Source organism: Cebus imitator, unplaced genomic scaffold, assembly GCF_001604975.1.
Source record: "Cebus imitator isolate Cc_AM_T3 unplaced genomic scaffold, Cebus_imitator-1.0 Scaffold429, whole genome shotgun sequence".
In the NCBI taxonomy this organism is placed as follows: Eukaryota; Metazoa; Chordata; class Mammalia; order Primates; family Cebidae; genus Cebus; species Cebus imitator.
The window spans coordinates 1,403,676-1,429,553 of record NW_016107744.1 but is presented as its reverse complement, the minus strand read 5'-3'; the positions used below and the strand labels follow the sequence as shown (position 1 = coordinate 1,429,553).

Here is a 25,878-nt window from a genome sequence, read left to right as displayed (position 1 = left end):
TTTGTTTGTTTGTTTGTTTTTCAGAAAAAAAAAACTCTTAGTTCTATTGATTTTTTCTGTTTTTTCTGTTTTCTATTTGATTCATTTTTGCTCTGATTTTTATTATTTCTTTCCTTCTGCTAATTTAAGCTTCAGTATGTTCTTCTTTTCCTAGTCCCTCGAAGTATAATGTTAGATAATTTATTTCGGAGCTTGATTCTTTTTCAATGTAGGCATTTATTGCTATAAAATGCTCTCGCAGAACTTTCGCTGCCTCTCGTAGAGTTTCACATGTTGTATTTTCATTGTCATTTGTCTCAGTATATATTTTTTCATTTCCTTCAATTTCTTATTTGACCCATTGGTTGTTCAGGAGCATGTTGTTTAATTTCTACATATTTGTGGATTTTTCACAATTCTCTTTGTTGTTTCTAGTTTCATATCACTGTGATCTGAAATGATGCTACATATTTCAGTCATCTTAAATTTTCTAAGACTTGTTTTGTGGCCTTACATATGGTCTATTCTGAACAATGTTCCATGTGTTCTAGAGAAGAATGTACATTCAGCTGCTGATGGTTAAAAGTTCTATATATGTTTACTGGGTTCATTTGGTCAAAAATGCAACTCAAGTACAATATTCCCTTATTGATTTTATTTTGGACTGATCTATCCATTGCTGAAAGTGAAATATTGGAGTCCACCACTATTACTGTATTGCTATTTATTTATCACTTCATGTCCATTAATACATGCTTTACATATTTAGGTGCTCCAGTGTTAGGTGCATACATATTTATAACATTTATATTCTCTTGATGATTTAACCCCTTTCTCATTAAATAATAACTGTCTTTGCCTCTTTTGATTGTGATTTGAAGTTTATTTTATTAGATATAAGTATAGCCACTCCTGCTTTCTTTTGGTTACAACTTACATGACATCTTTCACTCTCATCCTGTGTGTCTCCTTAAAGCTTAAGTGAATCTCTTGGAGGCTGCATCAGTTGGATCTTGTTTTGTTATACAGCCAATCATTCTATGTCTTTTTATTTAATAATTTAAGCCATTTACAGTCAAGGTTATTATTGATAGGTTACTATTGCCATTTTATCCTTTGTTTTCTTGTTTTTTTATCTCCTTTGCTCCTATCTTCCTTTCTTATTATCTGCTTTTGTGATTTGATAATATTCTGTAATTATGAGCTTTGATTCCTTCCTAATTATTGCTTGTGTATCTGCTGTTGTTTATTGGTTTTCTGGTTGTCAAGAGGCTTACGTAAAACATCTTATAGTTGTAATCAACTGTTTTAAGCTGATAACAGCTTAACTTCTGTTGCATACAAAAACTTGGCACTTTTACCATCTCTGTCCACAATTTAGGTTTTTGGTGCCATAATTTACATCTTTTTATATTGTGTGTTCCTGAACAACTTACTGTAGCTTTAGTTATTTTTTTACTTTTAACCTTCATACAAAAGATATATTGGATTGTTCAAACCATCACTGTATTGGAGTATTCTCCAATATTCTGTAATACAGTCTCCAATACACTGTAATACAGTGCATGGATCTGACTATATATTTACCTCTACCAGTAGTTTTATACTTTCATATATATTCATGATAGCAATTACCATTCTTTAATTTCCATATGAAGAACTTCTTTAAGCATTTCTTATAAGTATACTGGCAATGTATTCCTTTGGCTTTTGCTTGTCTGAGAAATATTTTATTTCTCCTTAGTTTCTGAAGTACAAAATTGCTGGGTATAGTATTCTTGTCTACAAGGTTTTTTGTTTTTGTTTTTGTTTTGTTTTGTTTTTTTCCCAGTACTTTGAAAATATCATCGCATTCTCTGTTGGCCTGCAAGATATCTGCTGAGAAATACACTGATAATCTAATGGAGATCTCCTGATGTGTGACTGTGCTTTTCTCTTGCTGGTTTAAAATTTTCACTTTGTCTTTCACTATTGATAGTATGATCAAAATGTGCCATGGAGAATAACTCTGAGTTGTTTCTGTTTGGGGACTGTCTGGGGACTTTTGACCACATCACATCCAAGACTTATGAATGTTCAGCAATTACTTCAGTAAAACTTCTCTTTATTTTCTGTATCTTTTCTTTCTGAAAATTGCACAATGTAAATATTTCTTCACTTAATGGTGTCCTATAAATCCCATTGACTATCTATACACTTTTTAATTTTGTAAAAAAAATTCTGACAATCATTTCAAAAGACCTATCTCCCAGATTCTTTCTTCTGTTCATTCTAGTCTGCTGCCAAAGCTCTTCAGTGTATTTTTTATTTCACTGACTGATTTCTACAGCTCCATAAATTTGATTTGGTTCTTTTTTAATGAATTATAGCTCTTGTTCAACTCCTTACTGAGATAATAAATTGTTTTCCTGATTTCATTGTCTATTTATATTCTTTTCATTTGTTGTTGAATTTCCCTAAGATTATTATGTTCAATTCCTTTTTAGGCAATTTGTAAATTTCCATTTATTATTTACTGGAGAATTATTATGTCCCTTTGATGGAGTCAAGTTTCCTTGCTTTTTCATGTTTCTTGTTTCCCTCCATTTATGTCTGCATACTTAGTGGTGCAGTCACCTCTTCTAAGCCAAAAGTGGCTTTTGAAGGCTAATACTTTCACCTGCAGGTAGACCTGTGGGTGCTACTTGGGCAGGGTGCGTTGCTCTTGTTCTATCTGGGTGCAGTGGTGTAGTCTCTGTCTAGCTTCTTCTGTTGTTATCTACATTAGCAATAATTGTAGGTGCCTCACTGGTCATGGCTGCCAGAGTTTGTGGAAGTGGAAGTGATGGTGGCTGTATAGGTTATTAGGGTAAAGACTTTAGGGATCCTTCTGTTCTTATCTTCCCTACAGTAGGAGTCTTATCTGAGGGGATCTCTGTTGGTGTCAGGACTGACATGGCCCACAGGCATGTGACACTTGGATTTAAAGCACAGAGCAACTGTGAAGACAGGTTTCTGGGATCAGGGTCCTGTAAAACTATTATAGCACCTGCAACTTGAGGTGCCATTTCACCTTCCAAGGTATGAGTGGATGCAGTTCTCCCATTAAGCTAAGAACTGTTTCTCTGAGGCACATTCTAGCAACCCAGGCCCAGGGAACTGGGGTGTGGTTGTAGTTTTGATCCTAAGGGTCAAGGCACAGTTTTGACATATCTCTTGGAAATAATAGGTTCTTCGGAGGCTAAAGCCTCCTTGAGCAGGGTACAGCTGCAATGCAGGAGGACCTGGAACCAACAGAGCACAGTGGGGTATGAGGTACCACACGGTGGTGATTGTAGACCCTGAGATGATGGAACTAAGTTGTATGGCTTCTGTGACATGAGATGCAGCAGCAGCAAGGACCCAGGAATAGCAAGATGTCACTACAGCTTGGGAGCTGAAGAGTGGAAAGCAGTACAGCAATAATCACTCTCCGTAGAGGTGGGACATCTTAGAATCTCAAGCAGGGAACCCGCTCAGCCTCGAAGTCATGATAGTACAGCTCAGCCAAAGCTCTGATTCTCTAGAACACAAGATGCTACATCTTCTCAGCCCCATAAAATGTGGCTACATGGGTCAACAGAACCTCTGCATCCCTTGGTATGCAGCAGGACTCTGACTTAGCTGTGACATTGGGGGTGCAATTGCTCTGGTATTCCTGAGAGTTGGGTCCCCAGAAACAGGATGCTGCCTCACCTGTGGAATGAGGAGGGGTCAAGTCCTCTGGTGTGGCAGAGGCCCCTGATATCCCTAGGGGCAGGGCACTGCCTTAGCTGTGGTGCCAGAGGAGTGACTGCTCTGGTGTGCAGAAGGCCTGAAGTCCCCCGGGAGGGGGGATGCTACTTCAGCTCAGCCCTAAAATGAGGGTGCAGCAGCCACTGGAATGCAGAGGTTGGAGCAGTTCCACAGTAGCTTGCCCCTAGGTGATAAGAAATAGAAGCAGATGAGCTCAGGAATGACATGCTACCAGGTGCATATTGCAATGGCAGTGAAGTCTCAAGAATGGAATGCTACAATGGCTACTCATCCCAGAAGCAGGACACACTCTAATAGTGGCTCTAATTCAAAGTGGCACAGCACAGTAGCAGTTTGAGCCATGGGGATAGGGAATAGCCACACTCCTTCTCTGGGAGTAGCTCAGTGTGTGGACTCCAGAGAGCTTCTTCAGCTGGGCTCAGAGCCTACGGAGACTGAAGGAATCTCCAGTAGCAAAGACTGCAGCATCCATGGTGGCAATTGAGGCTACCTGGGTCCTCTTGCTTACCTTTTCTCTGCAGGAAGAGATCCCTCCTAGTTCTGAGTTGATCTCAACTGGAGGAATGGGGTGATGGAGACAATGAATTTCCTTCCTTTCCCTATGTAGCCATCCTGAGTTTCTGTGTTCTACAAGATCTCTGCTGTTTCTCTGCTGTTTTATGGAGCTTTCCTTTAGTTATTTTGGTCAAATTGTAATTGTTTATATTTGTTGCTTGGCGGCTTTTCTTGTTGGGGAAAAGAGCACCAAAAATTTCTTGTCAGCTATCTTGCTGACAGCCAAACTTTAGGATTTGTTGCTACCTTTTCCTGTTTCCTCAAAATATTTATCCAATATAATTTCATATATATTCTAATCGCAATATATTTTGTTCAATGAATGCATTCCTAATAGCAACATAGAATAGAAACTGTTATAATCTTTCATAAGTGATCTTGACATTTGTTAACATTCATTTCATAATTTTTTTGTTAATTTTTGTCCACACTTGTATTGCTGAACATCCCATATATGCTAAACTTTTAGATAAATGCTGAGAAATGATGGTGAAATAAACAGCCCCTAATCTGATAAAGCATATCATCTAGTGGGGAATACTTGCTTTCTCTTCTTTGCTAGTAAACATGAACTCATTGCCATTCTTGTAGCAAATGTCACTTCAGGATCCTGTCCATAGATTTTAAGTTTCTAGGAGGTAATACCTTCTTCACCTTTTAAGGAATCTTATATCACTTTGGCAGTAAGGATATTTTCCTCCATGCTAATTTTTTTTAACAATCTGATAGGCCATTTCAATAAAACAAAATTGGCTCATCATTTTTCATACTTACCTGTTCATTTTCCACATTAATTACAAGGAGTCTCCAATATTTTGCAGGCACATCAGAGAATTAAGGCATTTTAATTTTTGATTAATAAAATGTAATTTAGAGGATTTTTAAAGTACACTGACTAATTTTCTTAAACAGATTCCCTTTCTGTTTAAATTTCTAATTGAAACTTTCTCATATCATTCAGGTCTGGAAGAATTCCAAGATGAGCTAATCGACTCCCAAAAGTTATTAACATGGTAATAAATTTATGTTATTTTAATTTACAAAATAAATAGCCATTCAACTGATCTAATTCTGTAACAAAATTTTTATTAATTAATTCTTATTAATTGATCAATGATTTTATAAATTAGCACATTTTTGTACTTTACTTTGAATGTGATATAAATTGTCAATCTATCAAATAACCTAGTGTGATAAAACCTTGTACTTATCGGATAATAGAAGTCTTTATATTTCCAGTGAAAATTAAAAGCATCTTTTTTGAAATTTGAAAATTTTGATAACACATAGCAAACAACTCTAGAACCTATAGAGTACGAAGACCCCAGAAAGTTAATCAATTAGGAATGTATCATCTAAAACTGCATTTCAGAGTAAGCTATTAAAATATTTATAAACTGATTGTATAATTAGTAGAGAAAAGCTTTACTCTTCAGAATGTAAAATTTGAACTTTCAATACATTTATAAACCATAAATATGTTATATATAATTACCCTGCAAGTAATACTGTTACACTTAAGTGTAATAACAATAATATTTTTTTTAAAAAGGATAGTAAGAATATAAACTTCTTTAATTCTTAAAGCTAGTCTGTGAAATAAACAACCCAGGATTTCATACATATGTTGAAGATGAATAAACAGGATCACACAGGTAGTAAGTAGCAGAAAGCCAAAAATTTAATACATGGGATAGGTAGAAAAAAGGAATTGGATTTCATTCTAGCTAACTGTAAAGTAGCATTACTCTGACTCTAATAAAGACAATCTAACTATACTGTAAAATAGGTCTGTAAGACTTAGACGGCATTGATGTGCCATACTTAGTTGAGCGTTTCCCATCCCTAACTGAGAAACTAGCAAAACAAAAAAAAAAAAAAAAAAAAAAAAAAAAAAAAAAAAAAGTGTGTGTGGGGGGGGGGGTGATGGGGGGAGAAATCCAGTAAGTGTTTATTAATTTTTTTTTTAAAAAAAGAACAAGTCAATGCAGATTAATCCTCAGAAATATTTGGTCAGTGAGGAGCCCAAATATTCCAGCAAAATACTTAACAATAGATAGAAAATATTATCTTGTTGTAGGAAGCCAAATTCTTTTTCAGCCTGGTAAGTGCTATGTCCTGCCACCTCTCTAAAGAAGCCAACAATTTCAAGAAAAGTTCCCTGTTTTAAAACTAGGGCAACAAATTTGTTTATAGAGTTTTTTAGTTTTTAATTAGTCATCACCAATAGTGTTTCATGATTCAGGTGCTTCAAATTGGACCAGTCATGCAAATAGGAACAGAATATAACTAATGCCAAATTTTCCTCTGAAGGGGCAATTGATCTAAACTTGTCTTTAATCAGAAAATTTATAAAATAAACATTTTGATGAAAATATTCCACCATACTACTATCACTGCCACTACAATCAAAAGAACAGAAATTTGCTTTTTAAGTGACCTACCTTGCAAGCAAAGCTGTGATGTTTAGGGAAAGAAGCAAGACTCAAAAGCATAATGTATCTGAGGAGAAACATACTCAAAATCTAAATGAAATGGCCATTGTAACTAGGTAAATCGGAAAAAACATTACAGAATATGTTTGAGCCATGTAATATAAAAAGAATAATAGGTAGCTAAATGTTCTGATTGTTCCATGATCTGGCTAATTCTCTGAAACTTACCATGCCTAATTTTATTTTTCAAATACATCTATGAATGTGAACAATCTGGTTGAGGTGATGGCTCTGCATTTTTCAGCTGCTCTGTAAATGAAACTACTTCTGACAGAGGTATGATTGGTCAGCTAAGAGCCAAAAAAAAAAAAAAAAAAAAAAAAAAAAAAAAAAAAAAAAAAAAAAAAAAAAAAAAAAAAAAAAAAGAATCCTGCATTTATCCGCATTGACTAACTAAAGCCACCAAGCAAAAGATAAATACAATGTACACAATAAACTGACAGTTAGCAATTCCATATTAATATTATCATGAGATTTATTCCATGGAAATTAGCATAATGAATGGCTCATTTTAGGTGCTTGATAATTCTCTGACTGAAATAAATAGAATGAATGAAATGTATCAATGAATGGAATAAAAAAATGTGGCAGCAGTGCATCAAACTAATTTATATAAAATTATTCAGCTAGTATACCACTAACAGCACTTAAGAAGGACCTCACTGAACTATAAACAAAATCTGGAGAAGAAAAAAATAAAATCATTAAGGGAATTAATTGGACACAGGTGTTTTTGAAGTGAGTGCTAAGGAGAGAAAAGCATTCCCATGTGTCTTTACCTTTAATGACGCATATGACACAAACTGACGAAAATAAGACTGTAATCAGTGGAATTTTATTTCATCAATCCTAGGAAAAGCCAAAAAGCTAAAAACATAACAATTTTCAAAGGGAGCTCACTCAAGTTTGTGAATGGTATATCCACAGAAGTTATTCAGCTCAGTGTCAAAACATGTTCTACCAAAAATCTTTTTTGAATTCATGGTTAAGAAGAGCTGCCTGAATGGCAGAACTGAGCAGTGATCTAACCAATATGATACTCTTCAGACCCAGAAGAAAAAAGACAACAGAGAAATTGTGCATTCTCCAGATGCTGGCAGGTCTTGCTCTATTTCACAGTGAATTAATATATGTAAAGTGTTTAGTGCCACAAAGTAAATGCTACATGAGTCTTTATAAAAACTGCTAAAGGAGTAACTGAGGCAAAATCTCCATCACCTCAAATTACCCATTTTTTTAACATTCTCTTTACAGGAGGCTGTTGTTTTTCATATTCTTCTTATTATTTTTTTATATCACTTGAACTCACTACTTTCATTTCTGGCATCCTTGTCTAGTAATATCTTGAACAGTATTAAAATAACCTTGATGAAAGTAAAAAAGAAAAGTCCCATAAAGTGTTATGGACTGAGACAATCACTCCTTGCTTAGAAATGAGTTGTGTTCTAATCTCTTTTAAAACATATAGCTGTCTGGTTAAGCATGATTAGTAATCAGAAAATTAATGAATTTTTCCTTGGTTGCCCTCCGAGTCCCCAGCTTTTAGTTTTGGCTGTGTTCATGTTAAAGGCTTTGCAAGGCAAATTCTTTTTTACTTGGGAAAATCTTACTAATATCAGATGTTGAACATTAATATATTAAAAAAGAATAACATTTTTACCAGGAGTGGTGAGAAGGACAGATAAAATAGTGGTAGAATATACTATGGCCACTAGTATATATTTGAGAATAATAATGTCTAAGAAAACATTTTATCATTTGGTACAATTTTTGGCATTATCAATTTTTCTGGTTTATCAAGTAGCGTCTGACAATTTTTAGCAAGCTGGAATATTCTTCTTACAAACTGTTCTTACTTGAAAAGAGAATGAATGGGTTCATTTTCCCTGCAGTTCTTCTGGATATGAAAAAGTATAGCCTTGCATTATTGTTAGCCTCCAGGTTTAGTAAGTGTTTTCTTCTTAGAAATAATGCTGTAAAGTTATTGAAAACTTCTACAAAAATGTAAAAGGACCTTGACACCATGAAAATCCTAAAACAGTGCTTAGAAGAAATACTTTATTCCATAGGGAATGTTCTTTATCTTATATCTCCAGGTTTAAAGCATACAAAACCTGAAACAATCTTTCCAAGCAAAATGACTTGGCTTTAAAAAACATCCTTTAAAAACATGCATATTTTTTTAAATTCTCAGCTTTGTTTTAAATTTTAGAAATTCATATAGGAAAGAATGTGAGGTAATGTGACTTAAAAAAAAACCTTCCAGATACTTACCTGAGTAGATAGAAATATATGTGACTATACAGTGAATATACATGAATACTAATGAATTATGCCTGTTTTATGTTCCTTTTCTAAAGATATCTTACTTAGTAAAAGCTGGTCTTCCATTGGAAGCAATGAAAGAAAACGATTTACATGTCCTGAAATGTAACACACCTTTATAACACTGAGGCTCTTCAAAAGCTTCTATTTCCCAAGCAAATGTGAATCCAAAGTCTTGATTTTTATAAAAGAACTACAAGTGCAAACAAAATGAAAATATGTATATATTATATATCCTCCAGTTGTAGTATTATACTCAAAAATGTATTTGTGCTACACAATTTCTAAATCAATTAATATACTTGACCAATTAACAAAGATTGTCCAGTCTTACTCATTCATCTAACAGACGCTTTTAACATAGGTACTAATGTTACAATAAGACATTTTCTAAAATGCACAGAATCAGTCCTAAAATGAGGAAAAAAAATATAAATACAAGGTATTATTGCATTGGCCTCAGTGAGAGTTAGTTTAACCTTTTAGTGTAACAGGTATAGCTCTTATTTTAACTGTTTTTTGCTTTTGCTAAAAAGTATTAATATCTCTTCAGTTTCCACTGGTTAGATTCCAGTGTCAGGACTGCTTAACTCTGCTGTTCTTTTTGGATTATCTGAATATATACAGCCTAAGAGTTCTAGTCTAATCCTCAGTGCATGGTGCATGTGCACATTAGGATTCCTCAAACGTACACTCAGAGTGCAGCGACAGCACAGGAGGTATTTTGCTTTAATGGCATTAGCTGCTGCTCTCATTGCTGCTCTTACATCCTCCTTGTAGTTTCTTTGTCTTTGCTATAGGCCCATTATCCACCAACGCCAAAATCTGCCCTAACTGCTAATGCTAGGAGAAAAGCAAACCTTTCTCCCATAACAGGGAGCTGCAGGTCCCCAGTTCCTCTTAAATGGGAAAAACATTTCTATTCTTTAAAAAGAAGTTTATATTTTCAATAAGGAGAAAACTTTGCTTGCAGAGCAAATCAGCTATTTTTCAGTTAGTCAATGATTTGTTCAACTTCTGTTGAGTAAAAGAAAATAGCTTTAAAAGGCAGGAGGGAACAGAGAAAGGAAAATGTAGTCAGAGAAGAGGTCCGTTTTAAAGACTAGGATTCCATGAGACCCAAGCAGGCATACTTTGTACTTTCCTTATGGTCTCTCAATGTAAATGTCACTTTTAAACAATGGAACAGGATCAAAAAGACCAAAAGCCCTTGGGTCCAGCCCTAAGAAGCCTTTAAATTTCTCACATTCACTAGGTACCAGTCATTTGAGAATAAAATATCAATAAATTAAAACAATTGGATCACCTTCTAGTTTACTACTTTGGAGGAGTTATTTTGCAGACTAAAATTTAGTTGCATTAATAATTATCTTTATGCCCAGGTATGTGTCCTTACAAAAATTAAGAGAAAATTTCCAATCTCCTGACGTTATCAAAGTATAACTTCAATGTTTGTGGTGTGTGAAGCTCTTTACCTTCCCAATTTCTTTAATGAAAGAACATATACTCATGTTTAATAATTCTAATTATAGAAGCACTTTCTTGTAATGCTACATTCAGGAACCTGAAGGAGTCACCAGGAATATACACTACACAAATTACAATGAAACCTATGCAACATGCACAGAGGATATGACTTGACCTGCATTAGCACAAGATCTTTAAAATAAGGAGTTCTTCACTGCAGTATTTTACTATGTAACTTTTTGCTATATTGAAATTATTCTATTATAAACTTTTTTCAAATTGAAATGATCAAGAGTTGTTGAAGAACAGTAACTGCACATGTTACTCCTTCTTTTCATCTGTTTTCAGGAAACACAATAAGATTTAATATGATTGTCATCAATGGCATGCTGTAACTTGATCCATCCAATAATGTTGTCACTAACAGCCAAATTTGATAAAATAATATCAAGCAAAAAGGCTATTCATAACATGAATCCTCTTTGAAATGTGTCTTTAGTCCTATGCTGAGGAGGCCGTTTCTAATGATTTGACACTTCTGTTTGATGAATGAAACATTATCTAAGGCTTACATACCTATGGAATAGTCCACATTGCCAGTATAGATAAGAATTGATTTGGTGAGACTGAATCTAGCTGCCAAGTTTATTTTGTATGTATTAATTATTGGTATAAACCTAGGAAGTAAAAATGGTTTGCTAGGGTTGGAAAGTTAGAGTATCTATATGTAAAATCAATGTACTTTCCTAATAGAGCATTCATTTTCCCAGGTCCATGATGTCTACTCACATTTGTATAGTGGTTCATACATTTCAAAGACCTCATAAATTATTTTGTCTTCAAAAAAATTATGTGAACTTGCTCAGTCAGTATAATTCTCCCATTTTTCAAATGATAAGGATGAGTTAGAAAGGGGAAATGCCTTTCTTGGAATCTGAGCTTCTTATTTCCAATCTAGTCCCCTGACTTATATCATAATGCCTGTAAAACCTCATAACTACAAAATGGCAAACATGATTAGTTTACTAGAGAGCAAAATTATCACAAAAATGTATATTGTGATCATTTTATTCTATTTAGTATTCCTCATGTAAAAACTGGTTACTTCTGTATTATAACTGGCTCTGAAAACACACATACATACAACTAAGATTTTACTAACAGTTAAGCAAAGTATATTGGCCTAAGTCAGAACAAGGGCTTCCTTCACAATACTATATAATTCTGGGTTTCTTTATTGCTAGTCCATGGAGGGTAGATTGCCATAGTGTCTCCCTAGCAGATAAAATTGTTTTTCAGCATTTGAGACTTGATGCCTAAAAATGAACAGCACTGTTTTTGAGACTAATGACAAAAGAGGTCAACTTCCTGAATTTCTTTACTCCTGACATGAGCCTGTATTCTGGTTTTTCTATTACAGGCTCAGGTCTAGTGAAGCCTAAGCCATGCACTCACAGGCAAGCTTTTAGGCGTAGCACAATAATATGAGTTACTGCTGACACGGCCATCACTCTTGTTCTTTTGAGTATTTCTTTCACTCTTTTGCTGATGTAATTGTGAAAATTAATGCTGGCACAGCCTTCAAGGCATTTAATATCCTCTTTTATTTATGTGGCTACCCTATTCCTAAAATTTTGTTTGTAAAGAAGGTATTAATGATATATGAAGGGGCAATTTCATTATAGAGTTTATTTCTATGGGTTTCTGGATTTAGTATATTGAGGTATTCCGCAAACTAGAAAGCAAAAGTATTCAAATATCAGAAAGCATTTTAAACCTGTATAACCTAAACTTAAAAACACATCATTACCTGTAATCCCAGCACTTTGGGAGGCTGTAGCGAGTGAATCACTTGAGGTCAGGTGTTCAAGAGCATCCTGGCCAATTTGGTGAAATGCCGTCTATACTGAAAATACAAAAATTAGCCAGGTGTGGTGGCTTACACCTGTAATCCCAGCTACTTGGAAGGCTGGACACGAGAATCACTTGAACCTGGGAGGCAGAAGTTGCAGTGAGTAGAGATTGTGCCACTGCACTCCAGCCTGGGCCACAAAGCGAGATTCTGNAAAAAAAAAAAAAAAAAGAAAAAGAAAAAAACCATCATAATAAGACGTTTCTTCTCACTATTAACTGTCTAATTAAATGTAACAGAGTTTATTCTTTCATTTTTTACTTTAATAGGATGAGTTTTCTGTGACACTGTAATTGTTCCATCATTAGTTTTCATTTCTTAATTACTAAATATGGATTTAGAAGTAATCAAATCTTATATCTGAATCACCTCAAGGTCTTTAATACTCCTAATGCACGGTCTGTGTTTAATTAAGAACAAAGTCTCAGTTGTCCTATTTACACTCTGTGTTCATTTTCAATACCTCCTATAAAAAGCTTTTCTAGAAGACCTATATTTACAATGTAACTGATGAAGAAATATGAAAAATCTTTCAGAGACAAAATCCTGAATGAGGACACTGAAACTGAAGATATAAATACCAAGCTAAAACAATCAAAAGCTGTCAGTTTTCACCCCATGAATAATTCTGTTGACTACTAAGATGTATTTTTCATAATAGTGAATAGAATTTTATCACAAGTATCAGAATGAGCTAAAAAAAAAAACAATACCTATGTATAACATGTCACTTGTAATAAGGACATCTTTTAATATTGAAACATAATAAAATTATAAATCAGTAATAATCCACAGCATAATAAAAATTAAATGAGAAATTTAAACAAAGTTGGTTGAAAGTCATCTGAAACCAAAAGATACTTTTGGAAATGTTTCAGTCACCATAAACATTTACATTTTTAAATTACACATTTGTTAATGAATACTTTCAATACTATGACATTGTATTGGTGATTTTTCTTCAAAGTCATTTAAAAGCATTGTTAATTAATTTGAATGATGAAATAAAACACTTCAAGGAAGATATTAAAATTATGTTGTACATATATAAATATCGAGACACATAAATCAAATAAACTTATCTTGTATGTTTGTGCAAATGAATCATGTTGCCTTCATAAAATATAGGTAAAATTGCATGAAAATAATTAAAACATGTTGATAGGTATTGCTATCTTCACGTTTTTGTTAAAAAAGTAATTTCACTTTTTTTTTTACTCAGCAGGAGTCAGTTAAATTTATGTTAGAGAAGTTATATGATGACTTACAGATGCCTTCATATTTTATGTTGGTTTATGTGTTCTTCAAATTACACTTGGAATAATAACAGACACGCAGGTAACGACTTATTATTAATACTTTAGAACATCAAAAGAGAGCAGTATAAAATATATAGGGAAGCAATCTACTCACTGACGAATGGATAAAGAAAACGTGGTATATGCATGCAAGGAAATTCTGCCATTTGTGACAACATGAGTGAACTTGGGACATCATGCCAAGTGAGATAAAACAGACAAATACTACATAATTCCACTTAAATGAGGAAACTAAAATAGTCAAATTCATGGAAGCAAATAGTAGAATGGTGGTTGCCAGAGGCTTGAGGGTAGAGGAAACAAAGATATATTAGACAAAGGGTACAAAGCTTCAGTCATGCAAGATGAATAAGTCCTAGATATCTACTGTACGGCATAAGGTGTATATTCAATAATTCTGTATCATACACCTGAAAACTTGCTGAAGAGCAGATCTTATGTTGTGTTCTTATCACCAAATAACGGTAAGTAGAGAGGGTGGGAAGAAACTTTTAGAGGTGATGAATACATTTATGGTGTAGACTGTGGTGATCATTTGTTTCATGGATATATACTTATCTACAAACTTTCAAGGTGCATACATTAAATACATACAGCATTTTCTATGTCAATCTTACCTCAATAAAGTGGTTTAAATATATGCATATATATACACATATATATGGTCACTTATGCTATGTCACAAATAAAATTTGAGCTTTCGGAAGTTGATAAATATTGGAACATCGCAATTATTTTTACTGAATTTAATAGTACCACTTAGAATACATTTAAAATTTGAATTTCAGAACTATATATATACCCTGGGTTCTATTTAATAATCACACAGCCACTTATTGATCAGTGAAAGCTCATATAAAATGAAAAACTGATAAAGAAAGACATATAGAAAAACTACACCCTCCCTCTAGTTTTTCTTCTAGGATGTCCTATAACAGTATAGATTAAGTCACAAAAAAGTTTCTTCAAGTTCTGACAGTCCTAAAATATAGGTATAATATGAATAACTCTTCACAAGTAAAAGTAATGACCTCTTATTATGTCATTTAATCCTAAAATACATGTATCTACAACAATAAAACGTCACATCTTTTAGATTGTTTTTATGGTTTATCTCATGAATGAGATGTCAAGTCCTCATATTTCTATGTTTGATATATTCTGTATATCTAAAATATTATTAATTACTCTTGAGTTTTTTATTTTAAAGGACAATTTTCCTTTACTATAAAATACTACAATCGAAAATATTTCTATTTAGGTAAACTGAGGAATAGCAAATCAGAATATATAGTTCCTAATATATAAAATATAACTCTTTAGGAATACTAACATTTATATTTTTGGTTACATTTTATTGAACAGTTGATTTTTTTTTCAGGCATCAGTTGTTATTTTTAGTCACCTGCAATGATGATATAAACCTAATGTAACACTAGATCAGCCTTTTGCTAAAAGTTTCAAATAATTCAAGTGCACTTACCATGTTCCAGCCAGGATAGAGGTAATCTGTACCAACAAATTCAAAGTAGTGGGCAAACCCTTCCTTCAGCCATACGTCTTCCCACCACACAGGGGTCACAAGGTCACCAAACCACTGCAATAACAAAATTAATGGTCATCAAATAAAATAAAATCTATCCCCAAACTCTTTTATCTAAAATTACATCTATTAAACCTTGATTATTATAACTGGAATTCATTCTCCAGTTGATTTTGTGATCTTAAAATGTGTTATGGCAAGACTGTATTGATTTATTTGACTACTTGGGTGACACTAGTTTTTTTATACATGCATTCAGAGAAAAACAAAAAAGAATAATCAATAAACACAAAAGAATATTTGACTTGGAGAAGAAAGCTCAGGAGAGAAAAACTGATGACAGCTGTCTTCAAATATTTGAAGAACTATTATGTAGAATAGGAAAGGCTTGTTTCTTATGACCCTACAAGGGACAAACCAGAACTAGTGAATGGAAATTAGCATGGGTAAATGTCTGCTGAAAATGCAGAAAACCCTCTAACAGACTGAGATGGCCGAAGATGGGAAAATATGCCTTGAAAGATAGTGAGTAGTTCATCACAGGAGGTGAGTAAGCATCACCCCCTAATGCCAGAGGTAATTCAGAAGACATATTTGCTGACTGATAAAACTAAGGGGTTTTGAGGTCCCTCACACTTGACTCTTATGATTCTATGATAATAAGGATTTAGACCAAAAAATCTCTGTAAGATGCCTTCATGAAAAATAATGTTATTTTAACTGGTGTTTTGATTAGATCATGATTTATTACTCAGAAACTTGCTTAGTTCAGGAAAACGTTAAAGGAATTCTTTTCTCATTAAAAAGAAAAAAAATACATTATATGCCAGGAGATAGCCTAAAGACAAGATTCAGTGAAGAAAAGTTAGATAACATTCCTCCTCATGCAGCTGACATTTTATTGTAGAGGTAGTGCAGATGAAGGGAGGTATACGATAAAAAAATAAATAGGCAAATGAGCAACGCAACTTCAGATCCTAATAAAATGCTACAGGAATGGAGGAGCTGCTTTAGATTGTAAAAGCAAAAACGTTCTCTCTAAGCAAGTGACATTTGAGCGCACAGTTCAGTGATAAGGAAGAGCCAGCCATGAGAAAAGCCTGGGAAAGAGAATTCCAGGGAGATATAATTAGCCTTAATGTGAAGACTCTAAATGGGAATGAGCTATTTAAGAAACAGAAGAAAGACCTGTGCAGCTGGAACGTAGTGGACCAGGAGGAGGAAAGCATGGAAGAGTACAGAAAGGCAGATAAGTATCATGCTGGGCATTAGAGCCACATTAACAAGCTTGGCTGACAGTTTCAATAGTAACAGTATAAAGCACCTATTCTTCAAGAGGATCTCTCATTGAAATACAAATAAAAATAGCTCTCAATATGTTAAGGACCACAAAGTAAATGTTTAACTTTTTAATAATTATTTAAATAAAAAAATGCACGTATCTCCTTTAACTTGAAAACCTATCTTCAGAATTTTGGCAACAAATAGGTAGGCAGGGAAGGTAACATAGAAATTAATTGGGCAATGACAATGGAAATTATGTTAAGTGTTTCTACTAACTTCTGGTTCATTACCCCATAGTAAGTGGACTACCAAAAGTAAGCGATAACAAGAAAGTAACTTACAATATGAAACAAATGAAATCCAGTTCTCCAAACAATTATACATTATCAGTGTGCTTTCATTTCAACAGACCTATATATCTAACTTGTCATTTACAGGAGTATTCAAAAAAGAAACTGCTTTTGCCTCAAATAATTATATGATACTAGGTCAAAATCATCCTCTTTAGTACAGACTAGGAGCCCCAGTCATCTCTGCAAAGGATCTCTTTAAGTCTCTGAGGTGAGAAACACACATGAGAGATCTGGCCAGCAAGGCAGGTACAAACATTTTACAGGTTCAATGCAAAAAACTGACATGCAGGGGCCGGGCACAGTGGCTCCCCCCTGTAATACCAGCATTTGGGGAGCCCAAGGTGGGTGGATCACCTGAGGTTAGGAGTTTGAGACCAGCCTGGCCAACATGGTAAAACACCCCTGTCTCTACTAAAAATACAAAAAAAGTTAGCTGGGCATGGTGGTGGGCGCCTGTAGTCCCAGCTACTTGGGAGGCTGAGGCAGAAGAATCACTTGAACCTGGCAGGTGAAGGTTGCAGTGAGCCGAAGTTTGCAGTGAGCCAAGATCACACCACTGCACTCCAGCCTGGATGACATAGTGAGACTCAGTCTCAAAAATAAATAAATATATATATAAGCTGACATTTAGGTAAATGGCCATCAGACCTGGACCAATACATCAAGTCAGTATTCATTTATTAGCATTTAAGGGTTTACCTTCTTTCACGGATACCATTTTTCACATCACTCTTTCCTTAGTTTTTTTAGCTTTTAAAAAGGTGTGAGGTTTATAATGTATTGAAATCATACTGTATCACAATGAGATTTCTGGTGTTATAAGATTAAAGCTATCCATAATTACTGTTGCCAGGACAGGTATCACTTTCAATTGGCATGAATGTCTATTTTCAGTGATATTTTTCCACTAAAATTAAGATTCAAATGAGCACTGCAAAATCTCTCTAATACTTTCCATTCATTATGAGAAAGTACATAAAATCAAAATGAAATTAATTTTATCTTACCTTCACTACAAAATTGGTTAATTTACATATGAATTTCTAAACATGCCAAGACAAAAAATATCAATCATTTGAGAACAAAGAGTCTACGGCTGAGTTAGTGAAAGGCTTCCTAAGTGTCTATGTGGTGGGAAAAGGGGAATAACAAATTGATTTCAGCAAAAGCAAATTTTGACATGTACACAAAACTCAGCTGCATCTTGCAGTGATGCAGTAAATCATTACCATCACACACTTACCATATAAACACACTAATAATCACAAGAAAATAAAGCAAGGTTGATAACTGACTAAACAAGGGATCCAAAGAGGGTGCTGGGTAACAGTGCTATCTCACTCCTCAACTAAACGGATTGACAGTTGCCTACTCAGTATAATCAGTGTGTTTGTTTTTGTTTGTGCTACGATCTGAGAAAAATGGCATATCTTCCAGAAAGAACTACATATTGTTCTATATAAAATTAAAACTTAATTGGGAGGATAATAATTTAGTTCTTAATCTAGGAATTCAAAATCATTCTCAATAGCTTGCACATTATACTTACACCTGATTCTTTTTCTCATACCTGGTGACATATCTCATGAACAATGACCATGGTGACATCCAGCAAATAAGAAATAGATGAAACACTGGGATCCAGCAGTATTCTTTGTTCCACAAAAATACTTAGTCCCCAGTTCTCCATAGCAGCATACGGATGCTTAGGCACAGCTAAAAGATCTAGAAATAAAATAAAACAGTTCCAAAAGCTTTAACAAAGACACCAGATTCTGAATTTACATCCTAAAAATGTCCAGAAATCCTAATTATAAGGAATACTTGATTTTACTTAGTGATTTTTTTTTTGGCAAATTGAACTACCTGTCATTTCTACATGACAGCAGAAATATAGGCTATCACTGCAAATGCTGGTCGCATCCATTCATCACAGTTCATTTTCAAGCCCAGTGTTATAGGTAGCTAGAAGTATCAGTGCCATTATTGATGGGCCCATCCTAATAAATTTCATAAGTCAAGGAAATCAAATGCAGCAGGAACCCACAGAGTCAAAGGTGTTGTGCCTTCTAATGAAAATACATTCAACTCAATGCAGTAAATACTATATTCTTATTTTTACCTCAATATTGTCTAAGAGAAAGCAGTTTATATGTTTTAAAATGTGATGTTATTTTTCTAATTGTTTAAATTCTAGTGTATTTTTCCAGTTCTTCTAAAAGTAACATGTTACATGCTATATATCTTACAGAGAAACCTTTCAAAGTGGAGATGACAGAAAAAAAAAAAACTATTAAGAAAACCCACAGGCTCTGGTCAGGCTCTGTCATTGTAAACTAGTTAAGCAACATCAGTAAATCACTTAATTTCTTAAGGCCGCAATTCCCTCACCTATGAAATAAGGTCATTGGCCTTAATTATCTCTAAAATGCCTTCTAGCTTTAAATATCTGTGTTTAGATGATTCTAAGATTTGTGCTTATTTTAAAAGATCATAGAGGTATTATCAACTTCTGGTTATGGCGACACAAAGAGTTCATGTTTTGATGTACTCCCTCTGCTCCAGAGACATAGTGATGATAAATAAAATATTAAAATGGAAAACTAAAAACATCTCCAGGCTCAAAAGTAAACCTCTCCCTGGACCAGAAATGGTACAGAAACGCAAAGTGGTAATTGCATGTGAAGCCACAGGCCTGCTGGGCACTGGCTCCAGAAGCAGGCAGTGGCGGCTGGGAATTAACTCTGACAGATCCTTCCAGAGCCAAAAGGATCTAAGCCAAGGTGACTACTTAATGCCAGGGATTGAGGTAGGGCACGCATGCTCATGAAAACAGGTCGAAAATAGCCGGGGCTCATTGCCTCCTGGGAAAACTAGTAAGTGTCAGGGTAAGAATTTGAACCCAGCAGCCCAGTTCAGCACCTGTGCTTTTAATCACAATGCCAAACAAAGTGTTTGCAGTCTCTGACCTGGAAGTTCTACTTCTCCATATAACCCTGGAGTAACTCGCTATGACACAACAGAAAATTATACAAGAATGTTCACTACAGTATTGTTCGTACACATGAAAAGGGAAAATTAAGTGCTTTTAAGCATGGTCAAGGACAAAGAAACTGAGAAATAGGTATATAAAGAAATATTACACAGCAATCAAAACAATTGATATCACCACTAGATTCTAACACTACATACATCCACATGGACACTGAGAAAGACAATGTCAAGGAAATAAGTGAAGAGTAAAATGACCCTAAAATAACATCCACTACTTAAAAACAAGTAGAATAACACCATGTGTTATAAATGGATATACATACACGAACACATGCACAGACACAATAATGGCAAAATGCACACATAAAACACGCACACATAGCAGTGATAAACATTAAAGTCAGGATCACGTTTCCTTCATGGAAGAAAGGAGGGGAAAAGGATGGAAGACAATTACACAGTGAATTAAACAGTGACATTTTTAATAATAATATTTCATTGTTGGCGATAGGTATATGGGTACTGATCATAATATTACTGATTCTTTTCCACATGCTTTAAATATTTCAAAATAAGAAAAAGAATAAAATAGTCAACAGTCTTATACTAAGGTTGATTCTTCTTTATTTCTGACTTTAACAAATATCTTCTCAGCATTGGTTGTGTTTTTCTTTTTCTTTTTTCGTTTTTCTCAAGATGGACTCTTGCTCTGTCACCCAGGCTGGAGTGCAGTGGCGTGATCTCATATCTCATCTCACTGCAATCTCTGCCTCCCAGGTTCAAGGGATTCTCCTGCCTCAGCTTCCCAAGCAGCTGGGACTATAGGTATGCACCACCATGCCCACTTAAGTTTTGTATTTTTAGTGGAGATGGGGTTTCACCATGTTGACCAGGCTGGTCTCAAACTCCTGACCTCGTGATTTAACTACCTCGGCCTCCCAAAGTGCTGGAATTATAGGCATGAGCCACCACACCGGGCCAGTTGTGGTCTTAAGTCTGAAATGTATATTAAAATAAGTCAAATATGAGCCATATGTTCCACTACATTTTAGACTAAGCATGAGGGCATAACAGCTATAACACACACAAAAAGGAAATATGAGCCAATAATTGAAGATTTAAGAGTGCAATGAGAGAGAAAAAGCAAATCTGATGGGGGAGATTTTCAAGGAGATGATACTTAAGGTGGACTTCAAAAGGTAAATAGCATATCAATGAGCAGAAAAAGGTAATCTATGAATTCGTATGTACAACAGATACTCATTGAGCATCTCCTTTGCTCAATATAGACATTGTTTTGGTCTGTCCTGCAAGCTCCTTGCTCTCTGCCATCATGGTGCTTATATTCATATGTGAGTATATGCAGGAGGTCACTTAACAAGTAATAAATGAATGAGAAATTTAGTAAATGATACATGCTACAAAGAAAATGTAACAGAGTAAGATAGTGACTGATTGGTGGGGTGGGTGTGGTGTGGTTAAGACAGCCCTCTCTAAGGTAGTCACATTTCATCTGAAATGTGAATAATGGTAGAAGCTAGTTTGTTTGAAATCAGAAGTACATTCTAAGGACAACAAATGCAAAGGCCATAAGATGAAAATGAGACAAGTATGCTGGACAAAGAAGGATGATGTGGCTACAATATATAAAGAGGAGGAACACAGATCAGAGAACTGGTATGAATTGTAAGTTCATAACAAATAAATATTTTTACATATGATTTTACCTAGACAACTTATTTAAATATGAACAAACCAGACAACAGGACCACAGTGTGTCAACTTTTTCACCAATAGATGGCAACAACAATAGCAGGTCTGGTGTCATTTACTTGTAGGAACATGTGACTAATGAACAAGCCTTCTGACCTAAGTCTGTGACAAAGTAGAGGCAATTCTCTAAGCTGTAGTCCCCTAGGAGCCAAGAGTAGTCAGTCCTCAAGGCTAAGTGAACATACACAAGCCACACATTTGGATTTGGATTGGCTCAAATAGCACAGAAAGAAGACTTCACACATATGAGTCAGATGCAGTCTGGGAGTTTGGAATGAAGAGAAAGGTAGACTTGGGAGCAATTGTCAGATAGCAAAAGTCTGACTAACACATAAGCAGATATGGAATGGAAATTGGAGGCTGGTGACAAAGACAACAAGCATTGGTGACCTAAACAGGCAATTGGTTACATACTAGCTGGTATCCAGATGTTTGAGGTCACAAAAGTCAGGGCTGGGTAACAAGATTACGGATCAACCAAACAAGGACTCTTCAGCAAATGAAGCCAGAGTCAAATGAAAGTCATTAAATAGAGTATATCACAGATCAGTAGTAGGAGATGCTACTTAGACACACACAAGTTTTATAATAAGGAACCATGTTTATAGATGGCAGAGTAGGGTAAAACAAAGAAAACATTGTATGCTACTAACCTTATAACAGAGTATTGAAGAAACTTAGATTTTTTTGAAGCAACTGTGGAGAAGTATTCTTAATCGTGCCTCTGCTTTATGTTTTCACAGCTTAAGTAATCTTATATGATAGGTTTATAATTAAAAAGCACCTACATCAAGCACATATTCACACAAACATTTGTACACAAATATTTATAAAAGCCTTATTTCCAGTAGCTACAGACTAGGAACAACTCAAATCTCTGTCAATAGGTGAATAAAGTATGGTATACCTGTGAAAGAAAACACTACTCAGCATCAAAAAGAAATGAACTATAGTTACAGTCCAAAACATGGTTGAATCTCAAAATAGTTATGTGGAGTAAAAAAGAAGAAAGCATATCTACTGTATGATTCAGGCCAATTATATAAAATTCCAGAAAATGCAAACTAATCTATAGTGTCAGAAGGCAGATCAGAGGTTGCCTGGGGGCAAAGATGGGAGGGGTTAGAAGATAGGCACAGGAAACTTTTGGGAGTGATGAATATGTTTATTATGGTGATAATTTCCTATGTGTATATATGTGTTAAGGCACCAAATTATATACTTTAAATGTGGACAGTTTATTATAAATCACTGCACCTGAATGAAGCTATTAAAAAAATACAAAGCTCAGTAACAAAAATATTATTTCTTTTGTATATTTAAGGCAGGTGACATTAATTCAAAATGAATGAAATTATTTTAATTTTTGCAAAAAAATATGTTATGAGGCTATATCCATTAAAATGTACACCCATAACTCTTTCATATGACTTGAAAACAGAATAAAATTCAAATATTTCAGAATCTAATTTAATTGGAAATCCAAAGAAAATCCTTGATAAATTTATGCATAGTAGTCTGCTTCCAAGTAATAGGATAGTACAAAAAACTATAGACAAATAGGAAATAATTCATATAATACTAGTGAATGTGATAACATAAATTAACATAAAAATCTGACTTGCTCTACTTGTTTGCCTCCTACTCACCCTCAATGCACTATAATTTGCCTTCTATTCTTAACACTGTCCTAAAACAGCTCTGAATAAGTAAATTCATGGATACTTCTCCAATTTCATCTTTTTTGGCATTGCTGAGAATTATCATATGGCAGACTAGTGTATATAATAACAGAATATCCATGTTTTTTTTTCCACTTCTCAGATTAGCCCTTCTTGTTATTGCTTTTTGTTTTGTTTTTCATTTTCTTGCCATCCTCTGACTTTTGAAAATCAACGTTTCCAGGATTTACATCTGTGGCTCCTGTGTTGTTTTATTTTACTCACTGCTATGGTTTAAATGTGTACCCTTCACAATTCATGTTGAAATGTAATCTCCATTGCAGTGGTATTAAAAGGTAGGGCCTTTGGCGAAATGACTAAGTCGGAAGGACTCCACCCTTATAAATTGATTATAAAAGGACTGGAGGAAACTACCTTGGTCCCTTTGGATCTCTTCTGCCCTGTGAAGACACAACATTCATCCCCTCTGGAGAATGCAGCAAGAAAAGGTCATCCTGAAAGCAGAGAGTAGACCCTACCAGACATCAAACCTGCCTGTGCCCTATCTTAAACTTCTCAGCCTTTAGAATTATGAGAAATAAGTTTCTATTATTTGGTAATTACCCAGTCTGAGGTATTAGCATAAATGGACTAAGACACTCACTCTACTACTTTTTTTCTTTGAGTAGTCTCATCCACTTCATTGCTACCCATCACCGCCCACATACCCAGACTGCTCTCTTTGAGAACTAGATGAAAATATCTAAGCATCTTACAGTAGACTGCTATTTGATAGGCCCCCAACGTGCTGTGCCTCCTTGTGTAAGCCTCCCCGCTTTCAATCTGGCTGAATAGTACATACTAAAGGAAAGTTAAGAAAGCCTTGCAGCTTTCTGTTTTGCCCTCTAGGGAAAGTTAACCCCCATAAAATAAAATGCCCCATTACACTGCGAACATCGTGCAATGAGAAACTTTACAACCTTGCAAAAGGTCCAAAGAATCACTAAATGAGGTCTGTTCAATAGTATATACTAACTGAAATCCAGTCTCCAGCATTAATAAAAGTGTTGCCTTATTACCCTTCTGATGCATAACCTTGAAAGCTAGAAATGCACTCTAATATTTTCCAAATTATTAAATAATCACTAACAAAAAAAAATGTGTACGATATCAGTCCTCTCCTGTCTCCCACAGTCAGATTCTGATCTCACAGGTCATGATAGATAGTCCAGAATAAGATGCTTTGCCCCAGCTTTGGGTTCCTCTAAGTCCTGGCTCCAGTGCAAAAGAGTCTGGTATCCTCTAGCTCAGATATTTTCTGCTACAGGATCAATCTCACACTCCAGGCTCTGTGATACGTGACCTCAGATAGTTATCAACTGTCCTAGTTTCTCTTGATACTTTTCCTTTTGCCTAAGCCATACTCCCTAGAGTCCTGGCTTTTCCTGGCAATATTTCTTCACCAGCCAATTTGTCTTCCAGTTGTCCACACTCAAACTTATCAGTTCATTCCAGATATGTCATCCATTTATTTAGCTAATTTGAGATTCATAAGAAAGTCTATAATAAGATCAGAACCTGAATGCCTCAGGCTTCAACCTTAATCCTGAGTGAAAAGGGCTAGAAAGTCCTGGAAGACAAGATTTTTAATGCTGAAGAAATAAATATCCCAGCAACTCGGGAGCATCACCTCAGCAGCCAATCCCTCCATGCCTACGCAGAAAACAGACCTGCTGCCAAGCCCATAACGTAGTCAGGGGATCTGGCATTTTCCTGAAAAGCAGCACTTGTCTCTGATGGGATGTAAGATTTTTTGCTCAGAAAATCTAAAGTGCCATACATTAATATTAGAAGTTGTAGTTTCAGAACAGAATAAATTCTATAGATTTGTTCTTTCTGGTTTTCCCTGTACATGTAATATACTTATTTGAATCAGGCATTCATTCATGCATTCATTCATTCATTCAATAGTTTGATAAGTACTTACTCTGTTCTAGCAGAGGAGACTAGAAAAGATGCTGCTGTCTCCAAGCTCATGCTCTGGTTTTGAGGGGTTGGGGACAGCAGGTAGGGCAGGGGCCCAAATTATACACAAATAGACAAATAAATAAGATAATAGAAGATGCAATGGGGACTATCATGAAAATTACATATAATATGTTAAAGTATAACAGAGTTGGAGGCAGAATACATTTGATCAAATGACCAAGGAAAGTTTTTAAAAAATTAGTATCTAAGCAGAAACATCAACCCAAACCAGGAAGACAGAGCAGTTTTAATCTTAATTGCTACATTTCCAGTGCTAGCACAGTACCAAGCACACAGCTAATATTCAAATAGTAATTGCTAAATAAATGGTTACCTTGTGATGGCAAGTCATGCTAAATATAGCTTACAACTAGTTTTGCTTGCGATCATAAGCCAAACAGATGTATAACCACTAT

The 25,878-nt window shown here is 34.9% G+C and overlaps 1 protein-coding gene across 1 annotated transcript in view; it reads right to left on the bottom strand.

The window, feature by feature from the left end:
- TRHDE (thyrotropin releasing hormone degrading enzyme) overlaps positions 1-25,878 on the bottom strand; it is a 391,885-nt gene that overhangs the window by 172,088 nt on the left and 193,919 nt on the right. The window contains exons 4-5 of the mRNA XM_017510084.2: positions 18,577-18,731; positions 15,310-15,423 (exon numbers count right to left, since the gene is read on the bottom strand). Coding sequence (XP_017365573.1) covers positions 15,310-15,423; positions 18,577-18,731 — 269 coding nt within the window. The remainder of the gene's footprint in view (positions 1-15,309; positions 15,424-18,576; positions 18,732-25,878) is intronic.